At 35.1% G+C, this 13,695-nt stretch overlaps 1 protein-coding gene across 1 annotated transcript; it reads right to left on the reverse strand.

The window, feature by feature from the left end:
* Positions 1-3,923: 3,923 nt before the first annotated feature.
* LOC135155114 (uncharacterized) lies at positions 3,924-10,514 on the reverse strand. Its single transcript, XM_064103814.1, has 4 exons — positions 10,453-10,514; positions 9,248-9,595; positions 8,341-8,751; positions 3,924-7,925 (listed from the first exon to the last, which is right to left on the reverse strand). The coding sequence occupies exons 2-4, from the start codon at positions 9,375-9,377 to the stop codon at positions 7,837-7,839; spliced, it is 630 nt and encodes a 209-aa protein (XP_063959884.1). The 5' UTR covers positions 9,378-9,595; positions 10,453-10,514; the 3' UTR covers positions 3,924-7,836.
* Positions 10,515-13,695: the final 3,181 nt, after the last annotated feature.

Consider the following 13,695-nt stretch of genomic DNA (forward strand, 5'->3'; position numbering starts at 1 on the left):
ATTATTTTTTCTCGATAAGAAGAAAATGCTATGCTTTGGAGCAGCTTTCTTTGTTCTTTTTCTCAAAAAGACAAAAATGCAATGCCTTGGAACGGAAATTCGAGTGTAAAAATGGGGGTCCCCTCCGCGGCACATACCCACTATGCATTGAGTGTCCCCTCCGGGGGTGAACTAAACTGATGGGAAAAGGGTCGACAGAACGTTTAGCCTCCCTCGTATAGGTACGCCCCCACCCCCCCTCCTGTTGAGATTGAGACTGATTGCTATGTACGCATTAGGTGCAGAGCGGACTGTCAATTTGATAATAAGTTCTGAAAATTAGGTTATCAACTTTTACCTATCAATCATTCAATCAACAATCTGTTAGTAAATCAACTCAATCAATGTGATCAATCAAATATTCACCTTTTTCAATGAATTATCAATCAAACATTCAGCCTTTTCAATAAATCATTTCATAAATCATCATAATTAGTCAAGTTCTTAATAATCATTCAATGGAAAAGAAAGACCCGTCAACCATAAGTCACTTGGCATTTAAGTTTTAAATATCATCCAGGAGAAAAAAGGGGTGGAGGACGGGGGTGAGTACATGACATGTAATTTGTAAGAGAACACAAAGAAGAATTCCCCTTTAAACCAGTCTTACCCTATTTCACCCCCTTGCATGTAACAGGTACCATCATATCACTCTGACTCTCACAAGCACACTTGCTAAGATTCACATAATAAACTAAAAATGCTATAATAAAATTACAATTCTTGTTTACTCATGCATTACATTTCAATTTAGTACCTCATGAAATTTGCTTAAGAAACCAAAACTGATCTCAATTCATCAGTAATTTAGCATAACACCCTTAACTTTACAAGTTCCAAAGAACTCACCTCTAAAAAAACCTGGAAGGCTACTTTCTGCTCACCCTAGCAAACGCTAGTCTCTCAGGAGGGGTGAAAGGGGTAGAGAGAGAGGGGGGATTAAGTGTTCTGTTGACCCATATCCCGTCAACCTACTTCCCCCACCTAAGTCCTATCCCTATTCTGACTTCCATGAATACATTGCTGAGATCCACTTTAAAAGTGAAACATTTTATTTTATATTCACTCATGCATTAAATTTCAATTTAATATTTCTTGAAATTTGCTCTAAAAACCTAAATTGATAATGCTTGATCATTGATTTATCAAAATACCCTCAACTTTGCAAGTTCCAAGGGACTCGCATCTCAAAAACTGAAAGAAATTGGAAGGCTAATTCCTGCCCACCCTAATTTTCATACCTGTGGTTTCAGTGGGCAGTGCTCGCTCAAGAATGAACAGATGAATAGTTTTTCAACTTTTTGGTGTCATTTGAAAGTTGACTTTATTGGCTTCTATATATGTAAGTGTTTTCTCCCAAAGTGATATATTTTTTATTTGGCAGCCATTTCAAAAGTGTATAGTTTTTTGGGGGGACGCACCCTATAACTTGTTAGGGATAACTTTTACCAAAATAATTTTGCTCGATCATATTTTAAGACAAAATTTAACATCACAATCCTTCGGGTAAATATCTAACAATGCTTGATTTACCCACAGAATAGTATGTAATTTTGTCTTAAGTTACATAAATACACTTGCAAACACTAACCAGTATTATTGTAATATATTTACTGTGGTTGTTATGAATAACAAACGATTTCATTTGACTCAAATCGTGGGATTTGTCATCTCTTGGCCCAAAGACCGGTGGACCAAAGATTGGCAACTGAGAGTCAGATTTAACATAAATATAGGAAAAATATGAATGCACAATGAAAACTTCTCATAACTGCTTTAGCTTAAACTTAGTGTGAACAAAATCAACTAACATGTTGTTACACCTCGCAAAAAAAAAACTTCGATTATGTTATTTTATAGTGTTATATTTCAAATATATCCTCTTGCTCAACATTCTGCAGCTACTGGGTTGAATGTCAATGCCAATACAATACACATTCTTTGGGTATAATTGCCTCTGTTTTAGTTTAATCTTTGTACTAGTGTCGTTCTCAAGTAGATTTTCTTATGTTAATTGGGATAAATATTCTCTGAAAACTTTTGTGCCAGCCAAATATGTGTCATCTACTGATTCATAGACGCAGTGTGATGTAAAATTTAGAAAAACAGAATAAAATAGCATCACATGAGGGCTTTATTGCTACAAACAAGTTTTCAGCAATCGAAATTGCATAAAAGGTGTACTGGCTATCTGTTATGTTACCAGAATAAAGATTCGGACACATCAAAGTCATCACCATCAGTCTACACTGTCAAAATTGAAACCATGAGGTCAAAATTAACAATAGATTGATTTCTCTCTAAGTCTTTAATTAGTTTGTGCTTTTCCTTTCCAAATTTTTGCAGCTCCTACATTTTATTGAAGGTGTAACCCACAACTATATTTTATCTCTCCTCATTTTCTTTACATTAGACAGCCACAATTTCAATCGTATTAATTTCATGATTTACATCAACTAATTATACTAATTAGCTTAATTAGGTACCTTTTAAACTTAAAAGTTCAAATTTGACCCACTTTTAATATGATTAAAGAATAAATTAGTGAGCCCCAAAACTACTACATATTTCAGGTACTGTGATGTTACATATTTTGCTTCTTAATTAAAAAAAAAAAATATGCCCCCCTCGTCTACCACCTTGCAAATGACCAATTGATGTTACATAATGGCTAATTACTGGTAAATGATGTAATCTCAGGTATTTATTTTTCTTCAAAATAATTGGTGTAAAGATTCCCTTTAATGTGATACAAAATATACCCATGTAGCATATTCATTTCAAGTTTTATACAGTTAATCATTTCTGTGCGATGTGTAACGATACAACCTATTTGTGGGCACAGCATAAAACGCATGGCCATCCAATAAATTCATCTAGTTCTCATTTAGTAAGTCTAACTACCAAACAAACAAGAAAATATCATAAAGTAGAAAATTAATTAAAAAGGAAACGGTGCTTTATACCAACATTGGTAAGGAATATAGTTAACATATTAAAATGTGAAAGGAAAATAAAATGAGACAGAGAAGAATAAAGACACATTAATGAAAAAAAAACCCGTAATACACAATACAATAAACGAGAGGGGGAAGGGGAACTATTTGTCAAATAACTAGTTAGAACCCCCACAAGGTTACTATTGTCTTAAACATTACAGCTAACAGGGGCGGATCCAGCCTTCGCCAATAGGGGGGGGGGCGGATTATTTTAGCCATATTTTCCCCGATCGGCCGCTCGAAGATGATTTTTTGTTTCTTTAAAGGGGTAGTCCTAATAGTCACTTTTTAGCTTTATTGTTATTAATCAACATAAATATATGATATTGTAGCGACCAAAATACTTTAATCAACCTTATTTTTAGTTTTGTCCTATTAAAGACCCACTAGTTTCTTTTGCCGCCGTTTTTTAGATACGTCACAGTCTTTACAAATCGTATTACTTATAATTTCCTACGCTGACTAAGTAGTCCAGCAATAACATATTTCTTTTATTTCTTAAAAATAACAGTGAAGTATTTGTATATATTAAAAATAAGATTACATATAGCAATTGTTTTAATATACTCATTTATTACCTGCCTTTTCATTCGGAAGCCCCAATTTATTTTATTAAAATAGTCCGATAACTCATGTCAGGCAAGCCCTTCCGGGAAGGCATGTTTAGCGTCACTTGCAGGTAATAAGTCATCGAGAAAGGTGGACCAGACCGTACGTCGTCTTAATAATCGATTTTCTGTTTGTACGTGGCAAGGCAGTTTTAATTACAGTAATCAGCCAATGTACGTTATTTAATATTGAACGATTAAATGATGATATTAATGTATGTTGAATTATGATGTTTTATGGCAGTTAACTATTCAATTCCGAGTTATATTTGATATACTATGATTTACCTGATATGTGATCCATCGACCGCCTTTACATATTCTGTATTTCTGTTTTTATTTCTGTACAATGCAGGGGTTTCTTTCTCCTTCATTAAAAGTCACCAATCTAAAACTTGACTCCAGCAATGTTTTCTGTCGGGTGTATATCTCAAACGAGGAACCTGCACGGTTTCTTCAATATCATAATCCTTATTTATATAATGCGAGCGCGAAGCGCCGGCTAGATTTTTAGGAAATCTTAAAATTTGAACATTCTGGGCTATGTTTGTTATCCTGATAAAGACGTGTATGCAACTAAATAAGAACGCAAAACGCAAAGCGCAAGCGGAAATAAACTGTCGGAAAAGGTACATGTTAAAGATTGAATGTAGTTAGCCAGGAAGACGTTTCATATTTCAAAAATCAAATAATGCGAGCGCGAAGGGCGAGCTGAAATTTTTTGACATTTTTACCCGAAGAATGGAAATTCTAAGCACTCTTTTGTAACTTAAACAGAATAGGTATATAACCAAACAATTAATGCGAGCGCGAAGCGTGAGCGGAATATTTTGAGATTGAGACCTACTGAACGAGACACTCTATTCATGTTTTGTAAATCATGAAAAGGATGAGTAATTGGAGATCTTCCTTACATTAATAATGCGAGCGCAAAGCGCGAGCAGAAAATTTTCATATGCGTTTTGAACTGATCGAAAAGGTACCTGTTAAGGACTGTCACTTAGCCATGAAGACGTTACATATTTGAACAATCAAATAATGCGAGCGCGAAGAGAGAGATGAAAATTTTTGACATTTCTTCATAAAGAATGGAAAGTTTTAATCAATTTTTATTATCGTGAACAAGATAGCTATACAGTGCGTATCCAAAAAAAATTACAACTAGAAAAAATACTGTAAAATTGTACATTTGTAATATCCTGAAGATTTTCCACATTTTAACATTGGTACAGCTCCATTTCAGCAAATGACGATATAATTTTGCAAAAATATTTCCGCTTGAGTGAGCACCACTTACTTTTGAAAAGTTATTGAAAAATAATTTGAACTTTGAAATAGTTATGCGAATAAAAGTAGACCTTTAAAGAACACGTGGAATTTAGCTAGTAAAATTGATTTGACGATATCTTTTACCTTTTTAAACTTGTTTCCTTGCCCAAAACACTTCGAAGAGTGCATTGCGCCCCACCCCACTCCCCCACACACCGAGGCCATCGTGACGATATTTGCTTTACACTGAGCTGTGATTTACGTGAAATGGCTTGGGCTTGATTTTCATTTTGTTAATCATTGTCAAGTTTGGGAAAAGTGTGGAGATACAAGTATTAAATGAAAAATGAAATGTAAACCCACTTTAAAGGATAAAAACTTAGTGAAAAAATGCTGGAGATGTCTGATATCAACTTTTGTTCAGATTCAGTTATGTCCTCAGATCCAGCTGGCACAAAAGGGTAAAGGATGTGCTTTCTAAGTGCTGAAATTTCAATTCGGGTGGCAAAATTGTTACAAAATGCTTCAGTTCAAATGTATCAGTTTTATTTCAACTGACTAAAAGTGCAAGGGAAATGCGTGAGAAATGTTTCGCAGGGTAAGTTTGATTTCGCCCTTTCTCTCTGAAACAGCATGAAAACGAGCATTTCTGCGCAAACAGATTTCTGCGAGCTTTACAAAAATGGACAGTACTCACTCAAGTGTAACATTCTGTCAAAACCTTTACTTTCATTGGATAGATGAGACCCAAAGCCAAGATTATATGTGAAAAAATTACCCAAATGTTGTATATTGTTTTATTCCCAGGGCTTTTTCAAAGTGTAAACTTTTTTTATACGCACTGTATAACTAAACAATTGATGAGACCGCAAATCGCGAGCGGAAAAAAATCGGGATTTAGACCTAAAAACGGGACAATCTATTCATGTTTTGTAAATCATGAAAAGAATGAGTAATAGCCTAATAGGGGATATTTGTACATTAATCATGAGAACACAAAGCGCGAGCAAATTTTTTTTGATATTGTGATCTGAAACTGGATAATAATAATGTCCTTATAGGACATGTCATCATATGAAAATGAAGACTGCATGTCTTCCTATTCCTCTTGCTAAGCTCGATATGAAACAAAGGGGACAATAATTAAATCATTAAATTAATATCTTATTCATTAATGCCTAATGAGGGCACGAACTCTGATGATTTGATGGCCTGAGAACTGTACATTTCAATCACTTTTGTAATTATAACTAGGATGCATCAGTTAATATATTATTAACCATTAATGCGAGCGCAAATTGCAAGCCTAATTTTTTTTTTATACACTGTTATGAAAAGTGGATTTTAAGTAGTTTGTTGTATAATCAATGTTGAGACATATATAAATCGCTAAAAAAATGCTAGCTGATACGTTTTGACAATCAGACCTGAAAAGGGATATTTTGAAAACTTTATGGAATGCACGAAAATAATAGGTAACCTGATAAATCAAAATTTGCGAGCGAGCAGAAAATGTTAATATTCAGACCATAAAACTGACATTTTTACAGAGCACTTTTTAAAAGTCAATTTTTAAATCACACAAAATAATGAAATTTCGATTTCCGAGATGAAATATGTTTTGTATATTATATATTGATATTTAAACTCCATATTGAACAAGATATTTAAGGGCGAGCGAAATTTTTGTTTAATGACATGAAAGATTTTCTTAATTATTTTCCAAGTCTTACCCTCACGTTATTTTATTCACTCGTCTACTTCCTCTTCTGTTTCCCCCTTTTTTTCTCCTCTCTCTTCCCTTCTTTTTTTCTTTCTTTCCCCTTTTCCTTTTTTTGCTCCGCCAATAGGGGGGGGGGGGGGGCTCGGGCCCCCTGGATCCGCCTATGGCTAATACTATACATGAGATCTTCTATATTTTAAATGATGGATATCTCGCAACTTTGAAATTATATCCTTATAAAAAAAATTTGGCTCGAATGAACAAATTCTTATCACAACTTTTAAAATGAAAAAAACCCTTTCAAGATTAGCTATAGGAGAATGACCCCATTCGAGAACATCATAATTGGAAGAATTAATATTGAATTATTATATCATAAATAACGATTTGGAAGAAGGATTTGAAATTGTATTCCATTTTTTTAGGGTGGAGTTGGAGGCTTGAAGACATGATTTTCCATGTGCAATGACCTCAGACCTTTGTCGTTATTACTCAGTAGATCATTAAACGTAACATCTCTTGGAATCTCTTTATCTTGTGTTGCTTAAAGAGCATATAATTTGTTTTCTGTAGATAATTCAATCCACAAAGTGACTATCATTAATTCACCAATTACATTTTTAAATAGGACTATAGGTTTTTGTTTGACAACACTAACTAAAAAAGACATGAATACAATTCACGATGAAAGATCAAGCATTTTATGAAAACACGTTTTATCTGACAATTATGATAGTAACAGCGCTTCTCAGCCAATCAAAATCAAGGAAAGATGTCAGATCTAACAATCTGTAGAGACAAAAATGTCGATGAAACCCTCCCCAGAGGTCTATTGAAAACAATTAATGTATAAATAAAGTAACAGACCAAGGAGAGTTCACAGAGGACTTGAACAGCACATGTGACATTATCCATCTGTAAAAGAGAGTCAATCCTTTTTATAGGGACCAATTGTGTCCTGCAAGCGAAGTAACTCTTGAACCAGTCCAATGATGCGCCCTGATTGGAATATCATGATTTACTTTCGCCATAAAGGTACCACCTCACATTCCTCGGTACATTTTATTGATAAAGTATTACAATTCAACAACAAGAAATGCTTAGACCTATATGTATTCTATGTTAGTCAATTCGTAATTTTTTCAGCATTAATTAGGGCCATAAATGCTTTTTATGCTAATTGTAATTTCTAGCAAGATTACCTTCTATTCCACCGTTGTCTACGTTTCCACCAAACATGCCAAATGTAAAGCACCACTGCAGCCCCAAGGAGAACGTTCGAAATAGCTGGAAAACATAATAGAATGATGAGCTAGAATTGTGAAAGTGGATTAAGGTTTCTCTCCCCAATTTTTATTTGAATCAATCTTTTTTTTTTTGGGGGGGGGGGGGGTGGGGGTTGCGTTCTTCTTCATCTTCTTCTTCTCGTTATAATTTTTATCATAATTATTGCTATTATATTACTATTATTATGATTATTCTCTAGATGTGTCAAGCGGCTTAAATACATGATTTTTTGGTATTATATGATATCAGCTATACTGAGAGCTAATATTAGCACATTCTCCACGTGGCATGTATCCTTCCTTTCAAGAAAGCATAGTATTTGTTGCTCGGGGGGGGGGGGCATTTTTAGGTTAACAGCATTTCGTGCGAAGGAAAAATAATTTATTTAGTGGATGGAGAAGAAATTGGAAATTACCAATTATCACTGCTATGGTTACAGGAATTCCTTCTTTCATAGTCTCGACAGTTACTGGTATCGTTTCCGCGGGAATTGAAAGAGATGATCCCACCAAGACCGATGCGGCTTTCCGTTCTTTCGATCCGGGTACATCTGACGCAACGCATGTGTATAAAGTTTCACTTGGGCTAGCCTCGATGGAAATCGACATGCTTTTTGTTGAATCAACATTAGTTTGCTCCTCATTATGTATGGTAGTCATCTGTTTAGTTCCATGTAGGAAGAAAAGTTTTATATATGGGTAGTAATTGGTCACTGAGCAGGTTAAGGTAATAGTTTTGTTGGTTGGAACACGGCAAGGCTCTGGATTGCTGACCGATGACCTATTAATACACTCATCGATAACTGGATAGGTTTCTTCCGGGGGAGCTGAAAGTTGAAAAAAAGGGGGAGTGGGATGACCTCTATTAATAGATTGACATCACTTATGGGCAATCATGGGATTGGGATTAACTGCTACTTAGGTTCAGTTTTTTATATAGAAAAATAATATTTCGTGCAAGTTATATTTGTATTTGTATCTAACATGTTTTATATCAATATCGCAGAAAGACAATCATATAGATCTGTCAGCCTACCAAAATATCCTTTTCAGAAGTCTTAGTATTGTCAATGCAAACTACACATCTAAAAAATTCAACGGCCAAAACAATAATTAGAGATGTTCTTTTATGTAAAATCACTAATTGTTGTCAAGAGTGCTTATTGCATATCCATTAAATGTATTTGAATGTGAGGATAAAATGCATATTATGTTTAATGTAAGATCATCTCAACGCTATTGAGCTCCAAAAGATATATTCATCTGGCGAAAAGTGTTTACCATCTATTCAAAAGGAATGGAAACATAATGATGAAATCTTACCATATAAACTAACGTCTGTAAAATTTTGTATGATGTTCCCCTTGTAGTTTGCAACTCTACAGATATATCGACCTTGTTCGGAAATGCCGACGTCCTTGATGATCAACGAATAATTTTCATTCATCTTCATGATCTCACACACCGTATGAAGTTGACATTCACCGGTAGCGTCATCAGTTGGGATCCATGAGACAAGATTTGGTGATCGTCTAGGATCATATCCTTTCTTCCAATAGACAGCCAATGGTGAACCTTGAAACCGACATGTCAGGACTGCTCTGGCTCCTATTCTTACATCTTTGTGTAACTCAGTCCAGACAACATCATCAGGAACATCACCTCGTATCCCTGAATGACACAAATAAGGTTATTCAAAATTTAGTAAACCTGCATTATTTTTTTTAATGTTCGTAGTTTTGTCTCATTTCAATCTATTGAAGCATACATGAAGGTAAATAAATCTAAGAATGTTTAAAAAAATCAAAGCTTGTAGGACATCAACCTTTTAGGCAATTTTGCGTCTGACATACGCACAATTGGCAGCTTTCGTTTTCTGTGACGTGCCATGTGAACGTACGAGATTAAGGAATTTTGGGAGCGCTGCGCATGCGCGAAGTAATATGTGACGAGCCTTCTCGTTCACTGCCCAAATCTGTGACTCGTATTTGAGGGTTTTGACGTTCGGTGTCATAGTGCTCGAACGAGCGTTTGTTCGTACATGATGACGTCATCCAAGCTTAGCAAAAATGAACGAAGCCGCATCAACACTTGAGTTTCGTTGATTCAGCAGGGCTGGTAAACTGCAAATTACTACTTGTTACCAGCTTTTCCATTACATTTAGTGTGTCCTGTTTTCAGACACTACATATCCGATAGGTAAATGATGTTCTATTTCCAAACAACTGTGTTTTTTCGGCTTTTTGCGCAAGAGTGCAAATGTTGCACCAACAGTCGCCCAACTGGTTCGTAGCGTGATGCTACGCCTGATTTTCCGGCCGAGCATCGGCCCACGGCCCGCTCGCTATCACGCTGGTATATGCTGTGGCCTGGTACGGGTATACGTCGACTTAAATCAAAACTGTTTTCATCAATGTACGAACGTGATACTGAACGAGCTGTGTCACCACTTCCGGTGAATTAGGAATACGTTGCAGTCGCAGACAATCGAAAGCTATCTAATATTGTATTATTTCCGAACCGCGTACCCGGGAGTCGCAAAATGGTCTCAATATAGATGCACAAGACTCGAAAGTAGAAAGTCAGGGAGCGTTTCCGGCCCTAAAAATATCGCGCGGCGGCGTAGTCAGGAAATACATTGAGGCGCGTCAATTTGCCCCCCCCCCCCCCCTCGAGTTAAAGCAAACAATTCAACTGTAACTGGTTCAAATATCCAAGTCCCTGCTACCCATTGAAAACGACAACTCATTATGTACAAATGCATTTCATTCACAATTGATGGATGTTTTTTATTCATCAATGCTCACTTTATGTGGATTGAATATACTTGTGTGAAATGAGCGAGAATGGAAAATATACAACGATGAGTAAATTCAAATCGCGACTTGAGAATCAGTGTATTCGATTGGAAGTCTTCTTCGATCCACGATACTAGGCGTGATTAGGAACGATACAAAACAGGACATCAACAGTAAGAAATCTATAATTCATTTTAATGTACATGAGTTATCCCTCAAAAGATACTGTCTGTAAGAGATGTCCAAACATCTGTACCTAAATTAGACAATTGATTGTAACGATATTCTAAAATCTGTTGGCATGCTATAACAATAGTACTGAACTGATGTCAACTTCTAAACACTTTAATTTTACAATGTAAAAAATATATATAATACAAAAGTAATAATCTCATTGTTTTTTTTTTCTTCAGTGAAATTATAAATCACATACACATGTAGGCCTGCAGAAATGTTATGCCTCAAAATATTGGCCAAAATGTTTACAATCCTTTTAATTTCCAGGCATCATACAGGCGCGGATCCAGGAGGGGGCCGAGCCGGCCCCGGCCCCCCCCCCCTATTTTTTGACAACCTGCAGGAAAAGTGTACTATAGGAAAAACACTAAAGAAAAGTAGGAAAGAGGTATCATACCCAGGATGTGTAATTTACAACCTCGTAACGGCCGGCCCGACCCCGAAAGGAAAGAAAAAAAGGGTGAGGGGAAGAATTGGAAAAAGAACTTTATATAAAAAATTTCGCTCGCGCTTCGCGCTCGCATTGCCTGTGCCAATGAATCCCATTCAAGAGGATTAAATTACACTTATATATCCAGATCTGAAATCAATTTGCACACAATATTTTAGCTCGCACATCAAGCTTTAATTATTTTATTTGTTTTACACAAATTGTTTATATCAAAATTTTCAGCTCGCGCTGCGCGCTCGCATTGTTTGATTTGTGAGTTACCTATCCTCTTTGGAAATTTTTACCAAAATTTGTCAAAATGCTCCTTTATCATGTCAGTATATAAAAAAATTGAGCTTGTTCTGTATTTAAATAAAAACGCGCTTAGACTGTCCAGTTTTCAGGTCGGAATATCAAAAATTTTGAGCTCGCGCTTCGCACTCTCATTATTTAATTGGTGATACTTGTATCCTCTTCATTAATCACTAAAAACAGTCCTAATTGAGTCCCTTTTCACGTTACTATGATAAAATTTCGGCTCGCGCTTCGCGCTCGCATTGTTTAGTTGGATACTTATCTTTTTCATGATTATAAAATCTCCTCAGAATCTTCAGGTCTAAGGACATAAAATATCAAAGAATTTGAGCTCGCGCTTCGCGCTCGCATTATATATTAAGACCACATGATATACCTTATCTTGTTTATAACAATAAAAACTAACATATACTTAAAACTTCAGTCTCTAGTTAGGACTACCCCCTGAACCCCCCCCCCCCAAAAAAAAAAAAAAAAAAAAATCAGATTATAGCGGCCAATCGAGAAAAATGTTGATGAAAATATTTTTCGGCCCCCCCTATTGGCGAAAGCTGGATCCGCCCCTGTCATATGCCTAAATCATTTCATTGATATCATGGATAATAGTTGTTTTTATGTAAAAAAAAAAAACAAAACATGATTAAAACATTTTTCCGCACAGCTTTATAGTCGCAAAAATTATAATCGGCCTACAAGGTGTACGTGTCACAGATTTGGGTTTTTTTCTATTTCTTCTCAATGAAGTATTAACTTTGTTATCACTGAATATATTTTACTGATATGGCTCAGAAGACATAGGAAGCTAATATACCCACATCATGACTTAAGATTTCGATTATGCAAACAAAAATTCCATTGTTGCATTTATCACCTTAATCGAGGAAAATTGTACGTTCGATATGTTGAGACTTTCGATAAAAGCTAAATGAATAAACTTCCCTACAATCATATTTATAGACTTTTCTTTTTATTTTTTTAAGGAGAGTGAGATACTCGGCTTCTATACTTATTCATGAATCTCCTTTAAAAAAAAAAAAAAAATGAACATGCTATTTGTTTTCTCTTGTATTTCAAATTTGCATCCTTGCTATGATAAATATCTCGACTGAGGTAACATAAGTTTTTTTTATCACTAAACACGTCCACGTTTGATATTCTTTGGAAATATACACTACATGATTCCATACTTGTAAAATGAACACGAAGAATCATTTTATCACTGCAGTCATCCTGCTGCTGTTTTAGTGATAAACTTGTAAACGGGTTTTTTTTTATATGCTATTTGAGCATGGATAGATTTTTCTATTCTCTTTTGGAAATATAGAGTAAACATCGCTGTCATACAAATACTAAATTATTTTTTGCTTAAGGGATAAGAAAGCTTATTCAGTGCATGATTTCAATTTCAATAATACATGACTTTGCGGAAGGGGTAAATTTTCTCCTGCAATAGATCCATGAATAAAACCATATTGTGATAGGCGATGTTGCGTGTTGGCATGTTTGAGATTTTCTTTTTCGAAAAAAAACAACATAAGAATGAGTTTCGAATATGAAAAAAAAATGTATCTCAAAAATAAAATGACCAAACATGTAAACACTACACTCTTTATACTTTGATTACACAAAAAAGTTTGAATTTTTATATCTAGGCATTATTTTGCCTGTGGTTATTGTCAACGTATAACATGTGAACATGTTTGGATATCTTCATTATCTTGCATTAATTTTTTCATATGCAAATGAAGTAATTCATTAAAATGAAGCTCAACGTGATAATATTGCATATGACCTGATCTCGTACACGATGCCTTTATAATTCCGTTGTCTGTTTGTTTGTTTGTTATTAACCGAAATATTTTCCATACTCTCCTCCGAAGTTTTATGAAGTTAAAATCCCTATCTTATCTGACCTTCACTGGCTACCCATTCGATCAAGGATCAAATATAAACTTATCATATTAACATTCAAATGTATTCATGGTATTGCC

Source organism: Lytechinus pictus, chromosome 8, assembly GCF_037042905.1.
Source record: "Lytechinus pictus isolate F3 Inbred chromosome 8, Lp3.0, whole genome shotgun sequence".
NCBI lineage: Eukaryota > Metazoa > Echinodermata > Echinoidea > Temnopleuroida > Toxopneustidae > Lytechinus > Lytechinus pictus.